The sequence below is a fragment of the Arachis ipaensis genome, chromosome B8 (assembly GCF_059453495.1).
Source record: "Arachis ipaensis isolate K30076 ecotype BB chromosome B8, ASM5945349v1, whole genome shotgun sequence".
In the NCBI taxonomy this organism is placed as follows: Eukaryota; Viridiplantae; Streptophyta; class Magnoliopsida; order Fabales; family Fabaceae; genus Arachis; species Arachis ipaensis.
In genome coordinates this window covers 28,257,688-28,285,270 of record NC_142443.1, presented here as the reverse complement: position 1 = coordinate 28,285,270, position 27,583 = coordinate 28,257,688, and the positions used below count along the sequence as shown (strand labels likewise).

Genomic DNA, 27,583 nt, shown 5'->3' with positions numbered 1-27,583 from the left:
AATATAAAATACATATTAAAAATTAGTTAAATAATACATATATTTAAGTAAAAACTAATACATACCATTGTTCTTGTGCAAAATTATTAATTAAAATATGTTAGATAATTTAATATATTTAATTAAATTCAATCTAATAATTTTCAATTATCAATTTCACATGAAAATAATTGTACGTGAGTTTTCGTCATGTATTCATATACAAATATATATTAACTAATTTAATAACTGATTTTTAGTATATACGTTACATTTTTTAGCTATGTTCAATAGTTTTGATTAAAATTATATTATCGGTTTAGTTAATATATGTGGTAGACATGCTAACGTTAGTTAATATATTAAAATTATACTTTTATTTTATCTTTTTTTTTTTGTTTTTATTCCTTTTAAATTCTCGTTTCTTTTTAATTTTATTTCTTCTTATTTTTTACCCCTCTTACTCTTATTTGTTTTAGTTCTTTTTCTTCTATTTTCGTGTACCTCACCGGGGTTCTCTTCACTATGACGTTGAGAATCTCAATTTTCCTTGATTTTAGTTGTTTATGCAAAGAAACAGAGATAAAGAGTCTCTTCTGTACGACTCGGAGATTGAAAGCACTCTTCGGAAGCAAAGGAAACAAGCTAGAGCTCAAGAGGTTCAAGAAATCTTTAGGGACGAGTCTGAAGAGGAAGCTGAACCCAGTATGGCTGATAATACTGGGGTCAGTAACCCCAACAATGTCCTACCAGTAAAAAGAACTCTGGGGTCATATACTAAACCCTAATCCCAGGAGTTTTGTGGGAAGTATTGTACCACCAGTTGTGCATGTAAATAACTTTGAGTTGAAGCCTCAATTCATCTCTTCGGTCCAGCAACATTGTCAATTTAGTGGAAGCCCACAGGAGGACCCTAATCTTTTTATATCTAATTTTCTGAGGATATGTGATATAGTCAAAACCAATGGGATTTTCGCCGACGTGTACAGGTTGATGTTATTCCCTTTTGCTATAAGGGACCGAGCTAGTCAGTGGCTTGAGACACAACCTAAAAAAAGTATAGCAACCTGGGCAGATTTGGTTAGTAAGTTCTTAACTAAATTCTTCCCACCTCAGAGGTTGACTAAGCTGAGGACTGACATTCAAACAACTTGAAAGATAGTCTCTCTATGAAGTTTGGGAAAGATACAATGCTATGATAAGGAAGTGCCCTCCGGACATGTTTGCGGACTGGGTACAATTACAGATTTTCTATGATGGTATCACTTCGGCTTCTAGGCTCTTTCTGGATAATTCTGCAGGAGGCTCTTTGCATATGAATACCACTAATGAAGCCTTGGATTTGATAGAGATTGTGGCCAATAATCAGTACTTATATTCCTTAGAGAAAACCGTAAAGAAAGGTGTCATGGAGTTGGATGCTTTGGATGCCATTTTGGCTCCGAGCAAAGCTATGTCTCAACAGATTGCCGCCATCACTCAACATTTGGGAGGTATGCAAGTGTCATCTGTTGCTACCCAGGATCCTTCTTTTGATATGAGTGGTAGAGTGTCTCAATTTGGAAACCTTGGTTATGGGCAACCCCTTCCTGAACAAGTTAACTACATGGGTAATTCTTTAATACCGGCTAATAATTATCCTTTTTCCAAGACATACAATCTGAGATGAAGAAATCACCCAAATTTTGGCTGGAAAAATCAGAATCAGAATCAAAGGCAGTCCAACTTCAACAAGAACAACCCCCACCAAAACCAGTTTAACTAGCAAAATCATTTCAAATAGCAACATCAATCTTTTCAATCACAAAATCCACCCCAGCTGTCTAGGATAGCTCAGCATTGGAAGCACAATTGGCAGGACTTTCCAAGACCACTCATAGTTTCATACAAGAAACTAGACTTCAATTCAAAACTTGGAAGTGCAGATGGGACAATTGAGCAAGCGAAATGCTGAGAGGCCTCCTAATACATTCTCCAATGATACAATTCCAAATCTAAGAGAGGAATGTAAAGCGATATACGTGATGAGTGAAAAAGAGGTGGACACTCAACCCTCTAGTGATGAAGAGCCAGTTGGAGAAAATATGAAAGAAGCCGAAGACCTTGAGGAGACCATTATCTCTCTGCTTATGCACACCAAGACCTCAGTGGCTAAGTGCAATCCAAAAGTCTCGCCTCCTCAAAAGCTTCAAGAAGAACACAAGAATGAACAATGCTTAACGCTCTTTGAGGTATTTAAGGCGCTCCACATCAACACTCATTCAATAGAAGTTCTTAAGCAAATACCAATGTATATTAACTTCATGAAAGAGTTGTTATCTAAGAAAACACCTATGAAGGGAGACCAAATAGTGGTGTTAACCAGAGAGTGTAGTGCTATCATTCAAAGAAACCTGCCAAGTAAAAAAGTCCGATCCCGAGAGTTTTCAAATTTTCTGTATCATTGGAAATAATACCTTTGAGAGAGCATTGTGTGATTTAGGGGCGATCATCAATTTGATGCCACTCTCTGTGATGAAAAAGTTGCAAATTCAGGAGGTAGAACCAACAAGAATAGCTATTCAATTGGCAGATAAACTTGTAAGGCTGGAATAATGAGTGATGGAGAATGTTTTGGTAAGGGTGGAAAAGTTCTTCCTCCCAACAGATTTTGTGATTCTTGACATGGAAGAGGATGACAACTTCTCCATCATTCTATGAAGACCATTCTTAGCTATTGGAAGATCTCTCATTGATCTGGAAAAAGGTGAATTAATACCGAGAGTGCACAATGAGCAGTTGGTCTTTCATATCTTCAAAGCCTCATATCACTCCAATAAAGGGGAGAAGTGCATGAGGACTGAGTCCACTGATCCATTCCTCCCGGAACCACCTGATGATACAAAATATGAGCTACAATCCAAAGCTTTTATGGTGGAGATTAATAAAATTCCTCCTAATATTAAATCTAAGTTTGGTGTTGGATATTAGGAGTCAACTCCAAAGGAGGCTCCCAGGAAGACGGTACCTAGGGGTTGGAGGAACAAGAAAATCCCCACTGAAGATTTCTCTCCAGGATTGAAAGTTGCATTGACTCACAATTTGACATTTTCTTATACAGTGAACAGGATCCTCTCTCTTGAGCATGTTGAGTTACTCCATGAAGACACATGGAGAAGATTCATAGTGAGAGGGGAGGTGCTGAAGCAATATGATCAACCTCCTCCTTAACAGCAGGGGTGAACCGTCAAGCTAATGACGTTAAAGAAGCGCTTGTTGGGAGGCAACCCAATACCTTTAGTATCCTTTAGTTATGTTTTATTCTATGCATTTTATTTATTTTGTTTTTATATCTCACAGTTTTCCTTGTTTTTTAACTGTATTAGAGTCATGCATCTTGAATAGCATAGGAACAGGTGCACTTTAAATTGAGCTGGGAGCTCTGAAGAGGTAGAATCAGATTTAGAAGGTTAGGCGCTAAACGCCGGGACCTAGCGTTTAGCTTCAGAAGCCACACATCTTGAGGACTTGCCATTGCCACCCTGGCGTCTAGGGCCGATTTTGGGCGTCTAGCGCTATGGTGTACGCACAAGGGAGAGTGGTCTCTTGATTGCGTTCAAGACTACCGTGTCTTCGTCCGGTCATTTGCGCTTCTTCGTCATTCAAGCTGTATCGCCATCTCTTCTCTCTTCTTCAAGACCACCGTCCTAGTGCCGCCATTCCAGTAGCACCTTCGAATCTACTCCAGTCGCCGTCCCTGCTATTCCACTGTCATGGCAACTTGTTTCTGCCATCACAACTCGTCAAATCGTCTCAAGTGTGTTGCCTCTATTTCATTATTCTCAAACTCGCGAATTAACTCATAAACTTGTACAAGTTTGGGTAATCAAATTGAATTAACTCGTACATAAACTTGTTTCTGAGTAAACTCGGCTAGAGTCGCATAAACTCGGTCAAAATCGCGAGTTTGATGGCGGTGCCCGTTTTAGCCCAAAAAGGCGCCGTTATGGCCCAAAATCAAAAGAAAATTGCAACCATATGGCTTTGGCTCATCACTCACTCTTCTCTCCCTCCCTTCGCCGTTCTCTCTCTCTCTCTCTCTCTCATTATTCTGACCTCTCACCTCTGTCCATCTACTGTCTACCGTTCGTTGCCGATCGGTCACCTGTACGCACGTCGCTCCCTACTCTCTGCTCTGCTTCTCCTTCTCTCGTTCTCTATTGAGTTTGTTCTGTTCAGTTTCACTTCAAGTGGAGCATCTGTCGTTTTCTGTGCTGCCGTCGTTTGTCGCGTTGCCGGTTGCCAGTGCTCGTCGATTCTTCTGCCATCTGCCGCGCTTTCGTCTTCTGTTCGCGCACCGCCGCGCTTGTCTAACTGCACAACAGTGACAATACAACTGCCTGGGACCTCTTTTCCATTCAGGTACGTTTTAAAAGATCTACAACTTAATTACTTCAATTCTTACTTGATCTATTTTCTGTCATAGTTGTTACTTGTTACTGAATTATGCAATAGTTGTTAATTCATTGTTAATTACTTAATTCATTGTTAAACTTAAGTTAATTATGTAATAGTTGTTCTGTGATAGTTGATAGTTGTTATTGCGTTTTTATTTGTTAGTTGTTACTTAATTCATTGTTAAACTTAAGTTAATTCTGTGATAGTTGTTAGTTGTTACTGCATTTTTTATTTAGGAAGAATTTTGAATTTAATTATTTGTTAGTTGTTATTGAATGTCTGAATTCTGAATTTAATTATCCTAAAAGAAATGATGTTTCTAATAAAGATGGTGATGATAATAATGTTGATATTGATGTCATAGAAGATGAAGATATTAGAGGATTTTAGTTTTAGATTTTTATATAATTATTGCTTCGTTGTTTTTTTGTTCTATTGTGTTCTATGTTGAACTAGATGCTTTATCGTGAAAGATTTTAGTTTTAGATTTTTAGTTTATCAGTACTTGTTGTAATTGTTGTACTAATGTACTATTTTAATTTATTATGTGTTTTGAGTTGAAAATTGTTAAGTTTCAATGTCTATATTTGGGTAAGTATATATATTATATATGATATATATATTTTTTATAAAAAAAATTCAAAACAGATAAACTTGTATGATTTTACGAGTCGAGTCTAGGTCAGCTCCATGAGTTTATTTAGACTCGCGAATTTGACAACCTTGCTCTGTTCCACTTCTGTCGCGCCACTTCTATTCCATCGGGCTCCAACCGTCGTCTGTTCCAGTTCCATCGCCTGTGTCTTTTGGTTCGAGTTCCTCATTTTTGTTCCCTCTCTCGCATCTGTGTTTGAGTTCCAGCCAAATGGAAGGTGATTTTTGGGATTTTTTTCCCTTCAGTCATCATTGTTTTAGATTTCTTTGTTTTTGAGATTTAGTTTTATTTTTGGTTAGAATTGGTGATATGAATTTTTTACTTGAAAATTACTTTTTGGTACTTTCCTTTTCAAGTTGCTTACTGCTATAATTTGAGGAGATTGTGAATTTTTGCTTGCTTACTTGCTATTCTAGTTAGGCTTTGATTCTTTGAGTACACTTCTCAAGTTAATGTTTTCAGCAATGATGACTTTTAGATATTTTTTTTTGTTGCTTTGTTTTAAATTTTTTTATTGGTGTTATTGTGGTGTTAATGTGTTTTAAATATTCTTTTGATTTTTTTGGTTGATTGACTTTGTTCACTACTTGATGATAAATTTAAATTGATAAATCTGTTATTAGTTTATTGTTTGATAAAAATTGCACTTTTTTTCTAATGTTAAATTTTGTTTAAGTTTCTTGATGATAGATTGTACTGTTATTGATTCACTGTTTATTTAGTGCTTTTTTTCAGTTGTTAATTATTATGCTGAACTTATAAAAATTAAATTAAAAATTTTGTTAATCTTTGTTAAAACATATTAATTATTGTGCTGATTTTATTAAAATAATGTTAAAAATTTTGATAATTTTAGTTTATTTTTGTTAATTTTAATATTTTACTTATATTTTATTTATTATTTTATTATAAAACGATTATTACGACTGAACTACCGTTAAATCGGTTAACTATAAAAACGGTTCGATAATCTTTAGAACTTTCGAAAAAACGCACCACTTTGCTATCATAGTGTGTATGACATTGTTATTCCATTTAAAAAAAAAAGATAAAAATGTAAGTACAGTCGACTTTACGTGAAGTTGATAACTAAGAGTCGTTAGATAAAAATTTAGTCAAATAAGTCAAATTATCTAACGACTCTCAGTTATCAACTTTACATGAAGTCAACTGCACCTGAGTTTCCACACAAAAAATTATTTGGTAAAACTAGAAAATTAAATTCTAAAGTTATTAACCCGTGGCATTTACGTGCAGAGAGTGGAAAAAGAATCCAAATAAACACATTAACACAACGGAGCCTATCAGAACTCCTCTCTTCTCTCACTCGCTCTTTTCTCGCCCGCGACCACCACCATCATCACGCAATGAACATCTCACACCTCACACTGGATTCCCACACGCTCTTCAACCCTCAATGCCCTTCATTCTCCTTCCTCCGTTGCACACCTCGAAACGTAGTCGTATGCTCAGCCAAGCCCGTAGCCCCTCCTTCTCTTCCACCCAAGCTCGCCACCGCCCAATCCTCCGACGGTCGAATCGGATCTCTTAGTCAGGTCTCTGGCGTCTTGGGTTGCCAATGGGGTGATGAGGGCAAAGGCAAACTCGTCGATATCTTAGCTCAACACTTCAAGATTGTTGCTCGTTGTCAGGTACTACTCCCCCTCTCATTGCTCTCGAAGTTCCTTCCTTTTTCCCTTTTTATCCCTCTTCGCTATCACACAAATCGTGAGTAATTCAGGAAACTCGGTGAAATTGATGTATGCTGAAGTTGTGTTTGTCGTGTTGGATGTTCTAAATGAAAAAAAGTGTTCTTTTTTTCCCTTAAAAAGTGTTTTGTTTGTTTATTTTGGTTTTCGGTGGTGAAATCGTTTCACTCGGTGCAGAGATAGTTGTTAAATTATTGTGTGGTTGAGTTTGCCTTGTTCTGGTGGTTGTTGCAACAGTGTAATTGAAGCTGTTTCTGCTTGATAAACCCACTTGCTAGCTAAATAGAACTGAATGAATCATTGTGTTGCCTAAAACTCTTGGAATGATTTAAGTTTCTGTAAATTTGGTTGGTAAGATAAGGAGAGTGACTGAACACGTTTATTGTTTTGCATGCTTCCTCGCTATAAGCTACCTTGTTGAATTTTGATAGTCTGTTGTAATATTTGGTCTCAATAGGTGCTGCTGATCACTATAATTTTGCCGGTAATGCTAGGGAGATAATCACCAAAATTACCTTGTTTACTTTAACATGCATATTTTATGCATGTAACATTTATAATTACATCTAATATTATTAAATTATTCCAGCAATAATTAAGATATGCAAAATAAGATAATTTTGGGCTGCTTTGGGCTGAATTTCTATTGTCTGCCAAATATTTTTGTTATTTTGCTCTGATAAATTGTGATTATGTTTTATGAGGGTGGAGCTAATGCTGGGCATACCATTTACAATGCAGAAGGAAAGAAGTTCGCCCTTCATCTTGTTCCTTCTGGTATTCTTAACGAGGATACCCTTTGTATTATTGGGAATGGAGTTGTGGTGCATCTTCCGGGGCTGTTTAAGGAAATTGATGGCCTTGAATCTAGTGGGATCTCTTGCCAGGGGAGGATTTTGATATCTGATCGTGCTCACTTGTTGTTTGATTTCCACCAAGAAGTGGATGGGTTAAGGGAAGCCGAACTTGCTAAATCTTTCATTGGCACGACCAAGAGAGGCATTGGGCCATGCTACGCTAGCAAGGCTAACCGTAATGGTATTAGGGTAAGTGATTTGAGGCACATGGATACTTTCCCACAGAAGCTTGATCTTTTGTTATCAGATGCAGCATCAAGGTTCAAAGATTTTAAATATGGTCCAGAAATGCTCAAGGAAGAAGTAGAAAAGTACAAGAGATATGCTGAGAGACTGGAACCATTTATTGCAGATACTGTGCATGTCATGAATGATGCTATAACACAAAAGAAGAAGATTTTGGTTGAAGGAGGTCAAGCAACCATGTTGGACATTGATTTTGGAACTTATCCATTTGTTACTTCGTCTAGCCCGTCAGCTGGTGGGATATGCACTGGTCTTGGTATTGCTCCAAGAGTTGTTGGTGACTTAATAGGAGTGGTATGTGGCTGTTTATCTTATGTTGGAGTTATTACATTACAAAAGACCTCTTTTTAAAGTTCAAACAAGCGCACTCAATGCTGCAATTTAAGCTTATTCGACACATATGAAATGGTTTCTTTAATTTTTATTTTGAAATTTGCAGGTGAAAGCATACACTACAAGAGTTGGTTCTGGTCCCTTTCCAACAGAAATTTTGGGTCCAGGGGGTGATCTCCTTAGATTTGCTGGGCAGGAGTTTGGTACAACTACTGGCCGTCCTCGACGATGTGGTTGGCTTGATATAGTTGCGCTGAAATACTCCTGCCAGATCAATGGTTTTTCATCATTGAATCTCACTAAGCTAGATGTTTTATCAGATCTTGGTGAGATAAAGTTAGGAGTCTCTTATAAACATGCTGATGGTACCCCGGTCAAATCTTTCCCTTCAGATCTCCGTCTTCTTGAGCAATTGGAGGTAGACTTCATCTATCTTTGTTCCTCTATGGCTGAACATTCCTTTCTTTTTTTTTTTCATGTTATTACTTATAAACAAACACAACTCTTACTGTGAAGTTGTAAGGTTTAAGAAGGATAGACGTCTTTTATTATTGCCTTGGAATTTTAAATGTATTTTCTTATAATTATTTATCTTAATGTTGCAGGTGGAATATGAAACACTTCCTGGATGGAAATCCGACATCTCTAAGATCAGAAACTATTCTGACCTTCCGAAGGTTGCCCGGCAGTATGTGGAAAGGATAGAAGAACTTGTTGGTGTCCCCATTCACTACATTGGTGTTGGGCCAGGACGCGACGCCCTCATATTCAAGTGATCTATTACTAATTCCTCAGAGGTCATAGTTGTGCTTTCATGCTTCTAAAGGCAAACTCGGGATTTTTTGTGGAAGAAGTAACTTATTCCCTCCAACTTTTGGAGGTTTGGGATGAAACATATTCATAGTGACTAGTGAAGGATTTGCCTAATTGATGTATTATTCTGTTATAAGCAGTGGTATTGTTAGATTTCTGCAGTAATTTGATATGGGGGATTTACCCTATAATTTTGCAGTTCTTGCAGGAATGCTGAGTAGTTAAAGTAGTATATGAATTTAGCTATATGGGAATAACCGAATAACATTTGTCCTTGCCTATGATTCATCTAGCAGAAATAATGTTGTACAGTTGTACTTAACAACTCCAGGGGCTTTTCATTCTCAATAGTATCTCCATAGTTTCAGTGTTGTGATCTTGTTTCAACTGATTTGTGTTTTCAGTTATCAGTTACCACTTACCACCGGTTTCAGTTGTTTCAGTTTTAGGAGTGGGGAATGAAAATTTTAAATTTCTTAAAAAATATAAGATGCAGTGTTGTCAAGCAATTTGTCTATGCTAATTTCTACCTTCAATGAGCAGCAAAAATATCTGCTACAAGGGTCAATAAAAACAAAGGAGACAGTTGTATGTGAGATGTAGACGAATGATAGAAGATGAAGGGTGATAAATGTGTTGCAAAAGGAAGTTACTTATATAATTGAGGGGAAATTGTAGAAGAATTTAGGCAATACCATTTAAGTGATACACATATTTTATCACCAACACATTTTAGTAATTAGAAATATAACTTATTTTATAGTTAGGTCATTCATTCGCTTAAATAGACATTCTCATAAACTTCGAACGGTATGGCGGATTAAGGGAGGTTTTGATTTATTGAACGTGGGGTTTGACTACTTTCTTGTGAAGTTTGATGTGGCTAAGGAGCGAGAAAATGTTCTCTTAGGAGGTCCATGGATGATCGAGGGAAATTATGTGGCTGTGAAGCCTTGGGATCAAGAGTTTAGATCAAGTGAAAACTGTTTTGGAGCAACTTTAGTGTGGATTAGAATTTTCGGATTACCAATTTAGTGCTACCAAGAAGATGCAATGCTCCGTGTTGCGACTGCAGTTGGCATTCCCGTCAAGGTTGATTTGGCAACAAAATTAGCTGAAAGAGGACAATATGCTCGAGCCTGTGTTCAAATAGATTTAGAATTGCCAGTGACTAAGAAGATTCTTGTTGAAGGTGTTGAATATGAGGTTGAATATGAAAGTCTTCACCTTATTTGTGGCTCCCGTCTCAAGTTTGGTCATGATATGAAGGTGTGCAAGACTGACAGCAATGCGGGAGGAGGAACTAATGCCAAGGTGGTCGGCGATGTAGCAAAGCAGCTAGAAAGTTCAAATTCAAAAAATCCAGTGCATGTGGAAAAGACAAGTTTTAATTTTGGCAAGAATATTAGAGATGTGACTGTAAATGTTGCTGTCCCGAATTTGGTGGAGAGTGATTTGCATATTGTTCATGTAGACCATGCACAACATGAGGATTTGGAAGGCTGGACTCAAGTGATTAGAAAAGGAAAGTATAAAATGGGTCAAAAGCCTTCTCCTAGCACCCATCAGGTCCAACCGAAAGCAAAGAAGACTCCTAACAAGGCTACCAATACTTGGACAAGGCCTAATCACCAACGTACAACACATGCTACTGGATCCAAAGTAAAATTAAGCAGGGGCATCAATATTGGAAAACCGGTTAGTGTGGCTTCTTCGGAGACCCGGCACAATGTTCATCATCAATAGCAAGGTGAGACAACAAATGGCACTGTGCGAAAGCGTCCTCGCCCAAACTCTTTGCAGAACTCACTAGTAGATAAGGATAGAGCATCGACGGCGGGTGTGGCGCAAGTTTCGACGGAGAAAATTGTGCTGCAACTTGAGAGTCCATTAAAGGCAGGATCGTCGAAGACAGGGACATCATGTTGAGTCTCGGGTTTGTTATTGGAACTCCCTTTTTACTGTTTTCTTATGGATAGTTTCAATATTATAGCCTGGAATATGAGAGGTGCGTCTAACAAGATGGCCCGTGTGCATTGCAAAAATTTGCTTAGAATATATAAACCATCTTTCTTCTTTCTCTTTGAGACTCATACCATGTTTAATAATTTGAAGAATTTTTGGGATAATTTGAGTTTTCATTGTGTTGGTATTGAGAAAACAGTAGGACAAAGGGGTGGCATTTGGTTTCTATCTTCTATTGCTAATGCTTCTTGTGTGGTTATTGACCAAATTGACCAATGTATCACAGTGAAAGTGAGTGTGGGTAACTTAGTTTGGCTTTGTAGTGCAGTGTATGGGAGTCCTCAATTCGAAAAAAGAAGTATGCTTTGGGATCATTTGCGTTCTATTAATTTAGGCCATAATGGATCGTGGATCGTCGTTGGTGATTTTAATGAGATTGTGGCAGCAGACGAGAGTACATGTGCTTATTTTTCTTCTCACAGAGCTAGTCTATTAGCTACTACTCTAGATGACTGTGAGCTCTTTGATCTTAAAGTGACTGGTAGGAGATATACTTGGTATAGAGCAGTTCAGGCTGGCAGGGACTTGACTAAAAAATTAGATAGAGCTCTAGTTAATGAGGCGTGGATGACAATGTTTCCTGAGGGTTATTCTGAAATTTTTAGCAGGCTTCATTTTGATCATTGTTCTATTTTAGTTCGTTGTCATGGTGGCCCCAGAGTGAAAGGTTCTCATCCTTTTAGGTTCCAAACTGTGTGGACAACACATCCTTCTTATAAACATGTTATTAGTAAGGCTTGGAATCAAGAGTTTGGAGGCGTTACTGAAAGGCTTAAGATGGTTCAACAAGCTTCTTTAGACTTTAACTCAAAGATTTTTGGAAATATTTTTGTGCGAAAAAGTAAGCTGGAATATCAGATTGATCAGATTCAACGGCGTTTGGAGGTTACCGATGTGTTATCTCTGAGAATTAAAGAAGCTGAGCTGAGGGAAGTTTACAATAGGCTTTTATTGCAAGAGGAACTTTTTTGGTACCAGAAATCTAGAGAGCAGTGGGTCAAGTATGGGGATAGAACACTAAATTCTTTCATCTTCAGACTTTGGTGCGTAGAAACCATAATAGAGTACATGGATTATATGTTAGAGATGGGTCTTGGTCTACTGATCCAGATATTCTCAGGAAGAAGCCCTCTCTTTTTACAAGAATCTCTTTGGTACAACGGAAGAGGTTGAGGTTGATTGTTTAGGAGATGTTCCGATGCCCACTCTAAGCACCGAGGCTTGTGCTAAGTTAATTGACCCTGTCTCTTTTATGGAAGTCAAGTTAGCAGTATTCAGTATGAGCCCTTTTAAGAATCCTGGTCCAGATGGCTTTCAAGCTTATTTTTTTAAAGAATATTGGGAGATAATAGGCACTGAGATTTGGAATATTGTTCGGAGTGCTTTTTTGGGAGAGTACTTAAATCCTAGCATCATGGAAACTCTGATTGTGCTTATTCCTAAAATTGATAACCCTACCTTTATGAAGGATTTCAGGCCTATTAGCTTGTGTAATGTTGTTTATAAAATTATCACCAAAGTATTGACTAATCGACTTCGGCCTTTTCTTCCAGATATTGTTAGTCCTTTACAAAGAGGTTTCATTCCGGGTCGTGGTACTCCTGATAATATTATTGCGGCCCAAGAAATTCTAAATTTCATGAAGCACACAAAATCCAAGAAAGGTAGTTTTGCTTTTAAAATTGATCTTGAAAAAGCTTATGATAGGGTGGATTGGAGGGTTTTGGAGAGTACTCTCATTGCTTTTGGTTTTTCTATCATCACTGTTAATTTGATTATGAATTGTGTCCGTGCATCATCTCTTTCTATTATGTGGAATGGGAATAGACTGGATAGTTTTACTCCTAGAAGGGGGCTTAGACAGGGCGATCCAATGTCTCCTTACTTATTTGTGCTTTGTATGGAAAGACTTGCTTGCTATATATCTCATAGGTGGTCGAGGGTGTGTGGAAACCAGTTTCTATCACTAGGGGTGGCCCAAAATTTTCTCATTTGATGTTTGCAGATGGTCTCTTACTTTTCTGTCAGGCTACAAAGAGTCAGGTCCAAATGGTCATGCATTCTCTTAACATTTTTTGCAAGGCATCTGGCATGAAAGTGAATCTTGAAAAGTCTAAAGCTTTTTGTTCTAAAAATGTGACTGCTTGTAGAAGAGATATTTTTACTAGTGTTTCTTCAATACGTTTTTCTTTGGACTTAGGAAGATATCTTAGAGTTAACCTTAATCATTCCCGTACCAGTAGGGCTTCTTTTCATTCGGTGAATGAAAAGGTGAGGGGAAGATTAGATAACTAGAAAGGAAGGCTTCTCAATAAAGCAGAGAGACTTTGCCTGATCAATTCTGTTGCAACATCCATTCCTGTCTATCATATGCAAGTATCTTTTTTTCCAAATTGGGTTTGCGATAAATTGTCTTCTATGATGAGACAGTTTCTTTGGAAGGGTCCAGTTGATGGTAGAGGTCTTTCTCTTGTTAATTGGAGTACCGTGATTACTCCAAAGAAATTTGATGGCCTGGGTGTTAGAGATCCTATGTGTGTTAATATATCTTTACTTGGTAAATTGGTTTGACAACTTTTTCATTGTCAGGACAAGCCTTGGGTTGCTCTATTGAGGGCGAAGTATCTGAGGAATGAGGAAGTTTTAGATGGCCCTGTCCCTTGCAACGCTTCTCATGTTTGGAAGAGTATCTCAAAGGCTTTTGGTGCTCTTAAGGATGCCTTCTCTTGGTACGTTAGGTTACTTGATCAATCTTTTTGGTTTGAGAATTGGAGTATTGAGGGCCCAATTGCTCAAGATGTCCCTTTTGTACATATATCTGACTCTGATTTAACTATTAGAGACGTTTGGAAAGATGGTCAATGGAATCTCCATGATATTTTCTCTATCATTCCAGAAGATGTCAAACAGCATTTGAATGCTTATAATCCGGATTTGAATGCTGGAGAGAGTTCGGGTTGGTCGTGGGGTGTGGCATCTTCTAGACTCTACTCAGCTAGGAGTGGGTACAGTTGGCTAGCCAAAAGAAACTTTGACTGGAATGAGCATGATAATTGGTTGTGGGTATGGCGACTGTATATTCCTGAGAAGTACAAGTTCTTGATTTGGCTCAGTCTTCATAATGCTATTCCTACGGCAGAGTTTCATTTAGGTCGTGGCTTAGCTTTATCTAGCACCTGTCATCAGTGTCAGAATGGTTCTAAATCCATTCTTCATTGTCTTCGGGAGTGCCCTAGTGCCAAGGAGGTCTGGAACCTTTTAGGCCTGTATTCAGATAACTCGGATTTACGTGATTGGCTCTACAGAGGTGCAAGGAGTGGAGATGTTTTTCTTTTCTTTTCGACCATATGGTGGATTTGGAGAAGCAGGAATCATGACTTATTTAATATAGATGATTCTTGGAATGCTAGTAAAGTGGTGAGTTTGATTCGTAGTTCAATAAGGGAGTTTCACACTATTTTTGCTATGTATCAATCTTTGTCTCCTCCTTCGCTTTGTTTGCATTGGGTTCCACCTCCAGTTCATTCTATTAAATTGAATTGTGATGCTAGTTGTTTTGCTCCTCTTGGCTATGCTGGTTTTGGTTGTATCATTCGCAATCCTGATGGATGTTGGTTGAAAGGTTTCACTGGGAAAGTCGAAGTATGCAGTGTTCTTTTTGCTGAATTGTATGCAATTTGGAGAGGTTTACTTCTTGCTTGGGAGAATGGATTTCGTGAGGTTATTTATAAAACAGACTGTTTAGAAGCTCTTTTCTTGGTAAACCAAAGAATGCTTGGTAAGGATATTCCGAAATGGGATTTGGCAAAGCATATACAGGAGGTTATGAATTGGAATTGGAGAGTCTCTATTCTTTTAATTCAGAGGAATGCAAATAGTGTTGCAGATTGTATGGCTAAAGCAGCCGCTTCTGATGCGGACATTCACTCGAATTGGAGCCAACCATGGAGTGAGTTTCAACATCCAATAGATTTAGATATGAATCTAGCCAATTAATTTAATTTTGTCTCTTTTTTTTTCTTTTTTTTCTTTTCTATTTAGTCACAAAAAAAAAAGACATGAGAATTGGAGAAAAAAATTTACTAAAATTGAAATGTTATTCATTTCTTTGACTTAGATATTAGTGTATAAGAGTTGAAAAATTAAAATATTTTTAATGATTAATATATATTTTTATTTTTTTCGTATTAATCAGAAAGAAAAACTTATAAACTTCAAATTGGAAAAAAAATTCAAAATAAAATTGAGTGCAAGCAAAATAAAATACAAATTTCTCGCAAGAAAGGTGGTTAAAATGAAATAAAAGACCAACACATACTAGTAAATAGCTTCATTTAGCTCTCTCACTCGCTCTCTCTTTGGTCTGCAATCCTTTGATAGCAACTGTGACACAGAAACAATAGAGAAAGGAGCGACTGAGAAGAAATCATCACCCCTCTCTCTCTCTGCAACAGTTCATCAGTATCACCACCCTTTTTCTTGACTTGGAAAAGGTACCTACTACGTAGCTAGTAGCTACATAACACACATTATTCAAAAGCTCTCGCTTTTCTCGTTTAATCCATTGCCCATCTTGCATACTCGTTTTGTGTGTGTAAAAATGGAATTAGAACTGAATAGACTAATATGACTTAAGCCCTGCAACTAAAGTTTCCAACTTTAGGAGGCCTCTCTGTATCAATTTACAAATTCAAGACCAATTTTACTGTCCCATGTAATAGCAAGTGTTCATGGGGTGATTAGAAAAATGGAAAAGGTTATAATTTTGCAAAGAATGGTTTATGTTGGGCGGTGGCTTCAGAATGGATGAATGATGGAGCTTCCTTTTCAAATTTTTTCCTGTGTTTTATTTTATTTGGACGCTTAAGAAGCTGAGATATCAAGATCAATCACCGCAAGTATATCAAAGAATTTGGATACTACTCAAAAGAGAGGTTCCACAATCCTTAACTTGAAGTGTGTGGATGTCCAAGTAACTTGTTTTTTAGTTTATCACTTATGATATATAATCTTATATTCCATTCTGTTTTCTTTTCTTTTTCATGAGAATAAATGAGGAATTTGAATTTTTATGTTTGCCTTATTTTATAGTGTTGGAGATGATATTAAGCCGGAATCTAATAGCTCATAAAAGCAAGCTGTAACTGATTATGGTTGAATAATTTTCTTTTGATAGTATTTGTTTTTGTAACTTTAGTTAGAATGATAGAAAAGTTTGTTTTGATTAGAGGTTAAAGCTATCAATAGTAATTACCTCATAACCATAGTTAATTTATTTACCATATTGAGTTAGATTTTACTAAGGTTAATTTTCTAATAGCTATAAATAGTGGATAACAATATGTACTCCAATGTACTCTGTGGTTTTTCTTTTAATTTTAGGTTTTGTATTTGTTCATATGACAAAATTCACTTTCTATGAGTCTTCTTCTTCCATTTCAATCTTATTTTTTCGATAAAATCAGATCCAGATCATGATTTTATCATGGTGCAGTGAGCGTGGAGGATCGTGAAAGAGGTGAAGCTTTTGGATACAAATAGAGCATTGAATTAGTATCAATGGCCAACACTCCTTCTGAACTAATGTTGAGGGACGGCTCACATGAGAGCTTTCAGCTTCGAAATCTAACTCGCATTATAAGCCAACTATCAAGTTTGCAGCCACAATCGAGTACCAATTTACTTGAAGATCCAACAAGTGTTTACTTCCTACCCCCAGCTTTGAGCAATTCATTTCATAATTTCAACAATAATCCAAGTAGTGTTTCTAGAGAAAGAGGACGAGGAACTTGTGGAAGTAGAGGTGGAAGGAATTCAGCACCTAAGACCTGTTCTTATTGTCACAAGGCAGGGCATCTTGTGGATACTTGTTACCACAAACATGGATTTTTATCTCATCTACAAAGGCAGAAATGGCCACGAGAGACTAGCAACAGAGTTATGGCTAATCATATTGCTGCTGAAATTGAAGAGAGCAACACCCACAATGTCAAGCAGGACAAGGAAGCTGATGATCAATCCCAATTCAATAAGAGTTTTGAGAGATGCACTGCTTACCTTTCTTCGGCAGGAGTGTGCACAGTTTTTTCAAGGAGCAAACGTGAGAGATGTCAGTCAATCAAATGCAGGGAGTGGAGGTATACCTTTAGAGACTTATAAACTTTGCATGAGCTCTCATATTGCACGATTTTTGTCAGTAAAAAGTTTTTTCTCAAATTCGTGGGTACTTGATACAGGAGCTACTGATCATGTATCACACTCATTGCATTTTTTTTTACAAATTTTAGACATATTAGACCAATTCTGGTAAAATTACCAGATGGAACACATACAACTGCAACTATAAGTGGAACTGTGATATTTTCAGCTACATTCTATCTCACGGATGTGCTGTACATACCAAGTTTTAACTTCAATCTTTTATCTATTTCCAAACTTACAGAAGGCCTGCATTGCAAATGTGTTTTTACTGACAAACCTTGTGAAATACAGAATCGGACCTCTTTGAAGATGATTGGTACAGCTAGAGCAAAACATGTATTATACATGCTAGATTTTCCTGCATTAGAGTTAGCACATAAAGACAACATAGAAAATACAACATTTAATAGGAGTACTAGGATTCTAGACATGCAAGGTCATAGTGACAAGATTTTACTTTCTTCTAATCTTAGGACAGCAAATTTGGTTACACAAACTTCAAATTTTTCTATTGAGAATTTATGGCATTTTCGATTGGGTCATGTACCCCAAAGAAAATTTGACATTATTAAACAAATATATCCTTGTGTGCATTTTTCTGTATCTACTTGCTCTAAACCATGTGATTTTTGCCATTATGCGAAGCAAAAACGGTTACCATATACCCTTAGTGAAACAACAAGTTTAAACAGTTTTGATTTAATACATATTGATATCTGGGGGCCAATGTCACTCATTTCTCTACAAGGTTATAAATATTTTTTAACTGTAGTAGATGATAAAACCATATTTGTATGGATTTATTTCATGAAATTAAAGTCAGAAGCCAACAGTTTGGTCTAGAATTTTGTTGCCTATGTGAAAACACATTTTAATTCTCAAGTAAAGATTATTCGAACTGACAATGGTCCTGAGTTTAAACTTGATATTTTTTTATAATTCACAGGGTATAGTGCATCAAACATCATGTGTTGAGACACCTCAACTAAATAGTATTGTTGAGCGGAAACACCAACATACTCTTAACATTGCAAGAGCATTAATGTTTCAATCGTCCTTGCCAAAAACTTTTTGAAATTTCGCTATTGGTTTAACTGTTCATTTAATTAATAGACTTCCAACTCCAGTTTTAAAAAATAAAACCCCTTATGCTACCTTATTTGGTAAGGATGCGGACATTAGTCACCTTAAAGTGTTTGGATGCTTGGCTTTTGCTTCAACGTTAACTCATGGAAGAACAAAATTTGATAAACGAGCAAGAAAGAGTATTTTTCTTGGCTACCCAGCTGGCACAAAAGAATATATTCTGTTTGATATTCACACTAGAGAACTATTTTTGTCTCGAAATGTGGATTTTTATGAACACTATTTTTCTTATAAATCTTTTGATGATGAGATGCTCACAAAATCCATAAATGCCTCTTCTCTACCTATTGCTGATTCTAATTTTAATAGATTTGATCTTTTTACTTATGATTCCTTAAATGCATTTCATCCATCTCATGCAACTACTGATTCTTTTCATGAGTCTAATGACCATACATCACTCATTGATTCACATGTAGCTTCTATTAGTCCACCAAATAGTGCATCATCTAATTCTCATTCAAATGATAACATGCATAATCAGGATCTTAGACGATCAACTCGTACACATAAACCACCTTCTTATCTTCAAGATTATCATTGTATGTTTACTTAGAACAGGAAGCTCTAGTAACCAATCATGTTCCAAGCGGTACAGTCTATCTCATATGGTGGATTATGGGAAGCTATCCCATGTCCATAGAGCCTTTTCCCTAGCAATAACCACAACAGTTGAGCCAAAGACTTATGAACAAGCTGTGCAACATGAATGCTGGAGAAATACAATTAGTGCAGAATTGCTCGCTCTTGAGAAGAATAAGACTTGGTCTATTACTTCTTTGCCTATTAGAAAGCGCATCATTGGATGCAAGTGGGTTTTTAAAGTGAAGTTTAATCCAGATGGTAGTGTTGAATGCCACAAAACATGTTTGGTGGCTCAAGGTTTTCGTTAACGAGTTGGCTATGATTACTTTGATACATTCAGTCCAGTTGTAAAAATCACCACTTTACGACTGATTCTTACTCTTGCTGCTGTCCATGGCTGGAAACTTCACCAATTAGACGTTAATACAGCATTCTTGCATGGTGAGTTGCAAGAAGAGGTTTATATGAAACCTCCCCAAGGTCTCGATGTTCCAAATGGTGCTGTTTGTAAGTTAAATCGTTCTTTATATAGCTTGAAACAGGCAAGCCGTCAATGGAATTTAAGATTAAGTGGTTTTCTTCAACAACATGGTTTTATCAAGTCTTCTCATGATCATTCTCTGTTCATCAAGCACACTAAGCTTGGCTTGGCTATTATTATTGTTTATATTGATGATCTTGTTTTATCTGAAAATAATCTATTTGAAATCGAAGCTATTAAAAGGGCTCTTAATGCTAAATTTAGTATTAAAGACTTAGGCCGGTTGAAATACTTTCTTGGAATGGAAGTTTCTCGTAGTTCCAAAGGAATTGCTTTGTATCAACGTAAGTACACTCTTGATTTGCTTGAGGAATATGGTATGTTAGAAGCTAAACCTGCTTCAGTTCCTATGTTGTATAATGGCAAACTTTCTAAGGAGAGTGGCACAAGATTACCAGATCCATTACAATATAGAAGACTGCTCGGATGACTCCTATATCTCACCAATACTCGTCCAGACATTGCTTTTGCAGTTGGAAGCTCAGCCAATTTTTGGATTGTGCAACTGATGACCATTACAAGGCAGCACTACATGTTCTTCGATACATCAAGAAATCTCCTTCTAAGGGCCTTTTCTTCTCTTTAAATAATGATCACAAATTGACTGGTTATGTTGATTCGGATTGGGCAACTTGTTCCGATACTCGTCGATCAATAACTGGGTATTGTTTTTTCCTAGGTTCTTCATTAGTGTCTTGGAAGAGTAAGAAGCAAACAACTGTAGCATGTTCTTCCTCAGAAGTTGAATATCATGCCATGGCACAAGCAACTCGGGAAGGTCGATGGCTTCTTTATCTTCTTAATGACTGCCATGTATCTCATCCTCAGCCAATCAATCTGCGCTGTATATTGCAGCTAATCTGGTCTTTCACGAAAGAACCAAGCACAATGAAGTAGATTGTCACATTGTTCGTGAAAAGTCTCAAACAGGGGTGCTGAAATTGCTACCTATTAAATCAGCTCATTAAACAGCTGATTTACTTACTAAAGCGTTATCACCGGGTGTCTTTGAACCTTTACTTTTTAAGTTGGGCATGCTTGACTTACACGTCCCACTTGAGGGAGGATATTTTGTGGATGATAAGAGGTTAAAGGTTTCAACACGTCTTAATTCAAGGGAGGATGATAATAATATTGCTGGACTTGCAACTAATTCAATCAGTTTCAACTTGAGGGAGGATGTTAGAGATGATATTAAGGTGGAATCTAATGGCTCACAAAAGCAAGCTGTAACTGATTATGGTCGAATAATTTTTTTGATAGTATTTGTTTTTGTAACTTTAGTTAGAATGATAGAAAAGTTTGTTTTGATTAGAGGTTAAAGCTAGCAATAGTAATTACCTCATAACCATAGTTAATTTATTTACCATATTGAGTTAGGTTTTAGTAAGGTTAATTTTCTAATAGCTATAAATAGTGGATAATAATATGTACTCCAATGTACTCTGTGGTTTTTCTTTCAATTTTAGGTTTTGTATTTGTTCATATGACAAATTCACTTTCTGAGTCTTTTTCTTCCATTTCAATCTTATTTTCTTCGATAAAATCAGATCCAGATCACGATTTTATCATATAGTGTGCTATTTGATTAATAAGTAATAATTGATGAGTGGAGTTTCAGTTGGTATTCTTATATGGTGCTTCTCTTCCTCTTTTTTTTTTCATGAATATAGACAGGGCTTATGGGAAAATCTCTGATTGAGTTCCAGTCTACAAAAGGAGATGTTCTTCCTACACACAAGGTGAATGATTGACTTTCTTTTATCAATTACTTTGCATTTCATAAATCTTTGACTGTTATATCGTTCGACTCATATTTGAAGAAGTTATCTTTAGTATTCAGTTTTATATGAACCTATTCGATTGTTCACATTTTTCAGTCTTTAAGTAATTTTCTATGTTACATTTTCTTCCGCCTTTTGTTATTCACAGTATTTTATAAGACTTGTATGTGGCAAAAAAGGTTGCCACAAATTACTGACACGACAGTTTTCTTATGTATTTGATCAATATTGTTATACCATTAGGAGTTAATGAAGTCTTATTTTTGTAATTTAGTACTCATAACGTCATCGTTTTAAAACTCAACAAGGCTGATCTAGGTTCTCCTGCTCTTGGACAAGGTGTTGTTTATAGATTAAAGGTAATTCTTAAGTCTCTGATTGATTTAATTTATGGAAGAAAATTGCCCATGCTGTTAGCTACAGGTGGTCCGAGCATTGGACACAACTTTGACTTGTTGGTTTGATACTAACAGAACTCATCAATAACTTTTGCTTTTGATGACATACCTGAAGATGGTTTAAACAGTCCCCTAAGGCTGGAAAAGGTTGCAAATAGCGGGTGGGGTGGCTGCCGCTTATTGGCGGCCACCACTTGGCTAACTTCTTCATCGTTAATATACTCCCTCGCAACATTTTGAATATTTTGCATGGTCCAGACAGGCTTGGTAATGAAATGCCTCCTGAAGTTCTCATTCAACAAGCCGTTTGTCAAGCATAGGCTCGCTACCGAGTCTGTCAAGCCATCAATCTCTAGACATACATCATTGAACCGGTCAAGGAATTTCCTCGTCGGCTCGCCAGCGCGTTGGGTCACACCTAACAAGTTGATCGGGTGCTTGACCTTAGCTATCCATGTAGTGAATTACGCTAAGAACCTCTGCGCGATATTCGTGAAGGCCGTAATGGACTCTTGCAGAAGTGCGTTAAACCAACGTATCGCTGGACCTGCCAGGGTTACAGGGAAAGCACAGCACCTTACAGTATCACCAATACCCTCCAGGTTCATTATGGCCTCAAAGGCCGTCAAATGTTCCTGAGGGTCTTTCATCCCATCATACCTCATATCTGTGTGTTTGTCGAAGTTTTTCAGTAGCCGGACTTTGAGGAGAGAAGGGTGGAAAGGGGTTGCTCCCATAATGACAGGGTCCTACCACTTCTTTCCTCTGTCTCTCCTGATCTCCCGGCGGCCTTCCGACCTACCGTGGGTGTAGGTGTGAGATTGAGTGTCGGCTTGTTCGTGTTTGTTGTCCCTCCTAGGGCTTCTCCTGCGGTCTTCCGATCTCTTGGTGGGAGATCAAGTGCGAGACGGACTTGGGCGAGAGTCTCTACTGTGCTCGGGACGATAGCGGTCCCTCGCTGCTAGCTCTCTCTCCAAATTCTGCACTCGGTGCCTGAGTTCTTGCATAATCTTTGAGTTGTCATCGCCGGTGCCACCGAACGGGCGTCTCTCAGGAGATCGGGAGTGGGTGTTTCCTTGCCGAGATAGAGGTCTCGGACGTTCCTGAGAAGAGGCTGCTGAACTCACCCTGCTCCTCAGGCGGGCTCCCCCCTCCTCTCGTACTTCCTCCATGTGAGGAAAGAGCTCCATACTCGCGCCAGGTTCCCACAGTAGGCGCTAATGTTTGGTCACTCGGGTGAATGGCGGTTCGGGTGGAGTCGGGACTGGAGCAACTAGTTGAGATGGGAGACCTGGACCTGAGTGCGAGCTTCATGAGTAGGATGATTGTACGAGTCATCGGTAGGTCGGCGGGTGGGCCACTTGCAAGGACACTCTGATGCTAAAGTTAGTGTCTGTACGATAAGGCAACTAATTAGGGTAAGAAGGTGACGTACCTCTGGAGAGGGATAGGTCCCTCCCCATTTATACTTCATACTCGGGTGGGCTCATTCTCTTGAGTCCGTTCATCTAGAATCTTCTACTAGCTGTCCAGGTTCTTCGTAGGTCATGAGGTGGCACGCGGATCATCTCCAGGCGCGGGTCGAATGTCTAGCGGGTCGGGGATCTGCAAGTGAATCCATGGCCGTTGTTGGGCTGGACCGCAACAAATATTAACTAATGAATTGATTTCATAGTATTTGTTTGGTATGTATGTTTCATTATAATTGATTTTTATATCCTTCGTTATTGAATTTCTTGTTAGGTACTACGAGGAGATAATAGTGGCCTTGCAAATGATATTCGAAAAGAAATGAAGGTAAATTCTTAGAGTAGAAATTAAAGAACTAATTTATTATCATTTACCAAGGTTGATGGTGATCATCTAGCTGCCGCTCAAAAGAATCTCTTTTTTTTTTTTTTTTTCAGATTTCATAATTGATGACACTATCAACTTCGTGTAGCATAACTAGATATAATTACAACAACCAACCCTGAAGAGAAAGCTATGAATGAAAAGCTATTGCATAACTAGATAATATATATGAAATATAATTTGCACTAAATGTGATGTGTTTCTTTCAGGCATTGAATGGAAAGCTATTGAAAACTAAAGACAAAAGTACAAGGAGAGACATACAAAGGGAACATAGAACTCTATCCAAAGAAGAGCATAAAAGGCAGCAGCTTGCTATAACAGATGTAACTTAAACGGCAGTAGACAGATGTAATATTAACTATTCTGATTGAGGCCTATTCTAAGAAACTCGATAATATGTCATTTGATTTGGTGATTATTGATGAAGCTGCTCAAGCACTTGAAATAGCATGCTGGATTCCTCTGTTGAAGGTAATGTTCATTGGCATTTGAACTATATTTTGATGTGTTGACCTTAACACTAAATATTTCTTTGAACTGCAAAAAACTAATGCTTGTCTCTAAACATAGACCTGATCAGCAGTAAATACAGTTTTATAAGTCTAATGTCATCTTGACTATACTGAAAAATTATTTATAATGAGATTTTTTAATAATTTATAGAAAATATTTACAATTATTATTTTTTTAATTTATTATTGAATGTACTCTTTATTGTACTCATTATGGGTATTATTTGTGATCAAATGTTATTGCCTTACTATTACATTCGAAATGGATTGTAAATCTAATTGGTTGCATTCGATTTACATTTGTTCCATAGTAAATCGATACAAGTTGATTAGATTTATCACTATAATGCCTAAATCGAAGTAGGTGAGTTCGATTTATGCGGATTTATGCAACACTACTAAATCGAATGCCCCTAGTTTGATTTAGTGGTTTACTACTATAATGCCTAATTCAAATTACCCTAATTCGATTTATATAGATATGTGAACGAAGATATCGATGCAACGTTTTTTGTTTTAAAACTTTCATGTAATATTGGCATTGATTTGGTTTAATGATGTGTTTTACCCCAATTTTTAAATTCAATATTCTACATAATCAATACTTCAAGAAATTAATATTATTCAAATGCAAAGCAGTTAAAGAAATGAAACAAATGAATGAGTTAATAAAATATATATGAGCCTTCTACAATAATCCACCATTGGTAGGTGGAGACCTTTTTTATGAAACAAGATGCCAAAAATGAAAAACTGAAAAAGAGTTTTCAAATAAAGAGAAGTTCCTAAATCAAATTAAAAAATAAATTAAAGATGTTGATTAATGCAACACATGAAAAAGATGCTAGAAAATAGTTTGAATAGCCAACTATGAAACAAAGCCATGAAAGGTAATCTAGTTAATGAATGAGAGAGAGCAAGAAAGACAAAGTACTACATTTGCACGTGAAAGTATTTACCAAACTATGCTTTTACTTGGTTGAAGAAAGGTTGGAAAAAAAAATACTAAAATAGTATCAAAAAATTTATATTATTGACAAAAATAATTCTAAAAAATGCAAACAATAAATAAGTTCCTAAAATATTTAAAAACATGATAAAAAGAATTAGATATTAAATATATATTTTAAAAAAATTTAGAAATCAAATTTTAATGTAATTTTTTTGTAAAAACTATTAAAGAAATAAAATCTTTTTATCCTTAAAATTTGATAATTTTATGTCAAGTGAATTATTTTTAAAAAATATTATTATGAATGACTAAATTATTACGAAAAATAAAAAAAATTCTAGTGTCAAATTTTGCGTCAAATTTTTTATGCACCTTTTAAATATTTATTTAAATATTAGCACAAAAATTCAGATCAAATGGATAAGTCACTTGTTCAATATGAAAGTTTTTTTATTATTTATAAAAAATATAATATTTATTGTTTATTTTTGTCGCACTTTTAAATCATTCAAGGATTTATTTATCGTTCAATCTTTAAAGGTTATTTTTGTTAATGGTATAAATTTTTGGATACTATTTGAGTAATTTTTTCCGGAAAATATCAAAAAGATAGAGGAATATGTGAAAGTATAGATTAGAGGAGAGAATTGAAGAGAAAAGAATAATGTGGGAGAAGTAGTAATTTAAAATTATGACAAAATTAATAAGATAAGAACATAGGAGAGTACCTGCAATGATCAAGTTGTCGGTCACTAGGGTTAAGAGTGAATCAAGTTAGTTTGAGCCCGACTCGTTAATAATTTGATAAGTTGAATTTATGAACTGTCGAGCCGAGTTTGAGCCTGAAATTGAGCTCATAAATTAAATGAATTGAGTTTAAATTTTGATAAGTTCAGCTTGAAGGGTATTTACAAATTTGATTAATTAATATTATTAATATTATTGATATTATTATTAATATTATTAATATTAATAAACGGTTACTAACCGTTTAGTACCATTTGGTTGAAGGGACACAACCTTTTAAGGATTGTGTATGTTCAAAATATTGTGTCTATTGGCTAAAGGGACACAACTCTTTAAGAGTTGTGTATATTCAAAACATTGTATCTATTGGCAATAGAAAAGATACAATCATTTGTATACGTAACTAATCATAATTGCTATGTGCAATATGTATAAATAAGTCCTTGTTCACTATTTCAGATATGACGTACCAAGTGTACAAATTACTCAACCATTAAGAGATTTTCTTTGTTCAAGAGAGTTGAGAATTTCTTACTATTGCTAATTAAGAAATTCTTAGGTTTCATTGTATCCTGGGAGAGTATTGTCATCAACCCTATAGCAACTAAGTGTGGGGACAAATATCTCTCTAAAGAAAGCGATCTAATCGTGCCTTGAAACCACTACATAAATATAAGATTTTGTCATCTTCTCATACTCATATACCCAACAAGTTTAGAGAGATATTTGTTGAAGATGGCACAAGATCAAAACACCACGTTCAAGGTCATGAATCAAGAGTTTGTCAAGTTAGATCGCTTTGATGGAACGAACTTCAACCGTTGGAAAGACAAGATGATGTTTCTTCTTTCGGTTCTCAATCTTGCATATGTGATTGACCCAAAGACTACACCAATTGCCGATGCCGCTGAAAACGTCACACCGGAAGAGAAAGAAAAGATTGTTCAATTGAAGAAGAAATGTGATGAAGATACTTTCGCATGTCGAGGTCATATCCTCAACACTTTATCCGAACGACTCTATGATCTCTACATGTCAATTCAATCACCATTAGAGATTTGGAAGTCTTTGGAAGAAAAGTACAATACCGAACGACAAGGAACAGATAAGTTTATCATGATGAAATATTTTGAATTTATTATGAATGATACTATGCCTGTCATGGATCAAATTCATGAATTACAAATCCTTGTAAGTAGACTTCGTGATCTACAAGTGGTGATCCCTGAATCATTACAAGTTGGAGCAATTATTTCAAAATTGCCTTCATCTTGGAATGGTTATAGGAAAAAACTTTTACATCTTGGTGAGGACTTTACAATTGAGAAATTACTAAGGCATATACGTATAGAGGAGGAAACTCGAAAACGTGATGCTGTGTATCTTTCTCAAAGTTCTAAAGTAAATCATATTGATGAAAATAACATCAATAAGAAGAAAAGAAAGTTCTCTAAAGATTCAAAGCAAGATAAGAAGAGACAAAGAGAGTGTTATCATTGTCACAAGAAAGGACACTATATCAAAGAATGTAGACTTCTGAAAAAGGAAAAACCGTACCTTAGTGTGTAACACCCTACCATACAGAGACTTATGCTTAAGTCATAATTCAGAGATGGCAAGGTATTACGACCTCTAAAACAAAAATTTAGTACGTATAGTAGTATGAATAATTGATTATAACTAGGAGCTTTTGTAGAAAAAGGGGTAAACAAAAACCGTAACTCGAACGCGCAACACTCCGATCGATAACGTAACGAGCAAAGGATAAGTTAACGCAAGATCATATATATAAAGAGTGTCAAAAAT

At 36.4% G+C, this 27,583-nt stretch overlaps 3 protein-coding genes across 4 annotated transcripts; all 3 read left to right on the top strand.

Annotated features, from left to right (window-relative positions):
• The first annotated feature begins 6,319 nt into the window (after positions 1-6,319).
• On the top strand, positions 6,320-9,402 carry LOC107613685 (adenylosuccinate synthetase 2, chloroplastic). Of its 2 annotated transcripts, none has more exons than XM_088497386.1 (4): positions 6,320-6,723; positions 7,485-8,177; positions 8,323-8,634; positions 8,822-9,402. In XM_088497386.1, the coding sequence occupies exons 1-4, from the start codon at positions 6,439-6,441 to the stop codon at positions 8,990-8,992; spliced, it is 1,461 nt and encodes a 486-aa protein (XP_088353512.1). In that variant the 5' UTR covers positions 6,320-6,438; the 3' UTR covers positions 8,993-9,402. The 2 variants fall into 2 exon arrangements, with proteins under 2 accessions (XP_088353512.1, XP_088353513.1); XM_088497387.1 differs by having other exon boundaries at positions 6,334-6,930; positions 6,988-8,177.
• Positions 9,403-11,051: 1,649 nt separating this feature from the next.
• LOC107610797 (uncharacterized) lies at positions 11,052-15,050 on the top strand. The gene is made up of 4 exons (XM_088495486.1): positions 11,052-12,055; positions 12,165-12,819; positions 13,644-13,827; positions 13,909-15,050. The coding sequence occupies exons 1-4, from the start codon at positions 11,052-11,054 to the stop codon at positions 15,048-15,050; spliced, it is 2,985 nt and encodes a 994-aa protein (XP_088351612.1).
• Positions 15,051-26,512: 11,462 nt separating this feature from the next.
• Positions 26,513-27,346, top strand: LOC148547532 (uncharacterized). The gene has a single exon (XM_088495485.1). It carries the CDS (start codon positions 26,513-26,515, stop codon positions 27,344-27,346), a length of 834 nt encoding a protein of 277 aa, XP_088351611.1.
• Positions 27,347-27,583: the final 237 nt, after the last annotated feature.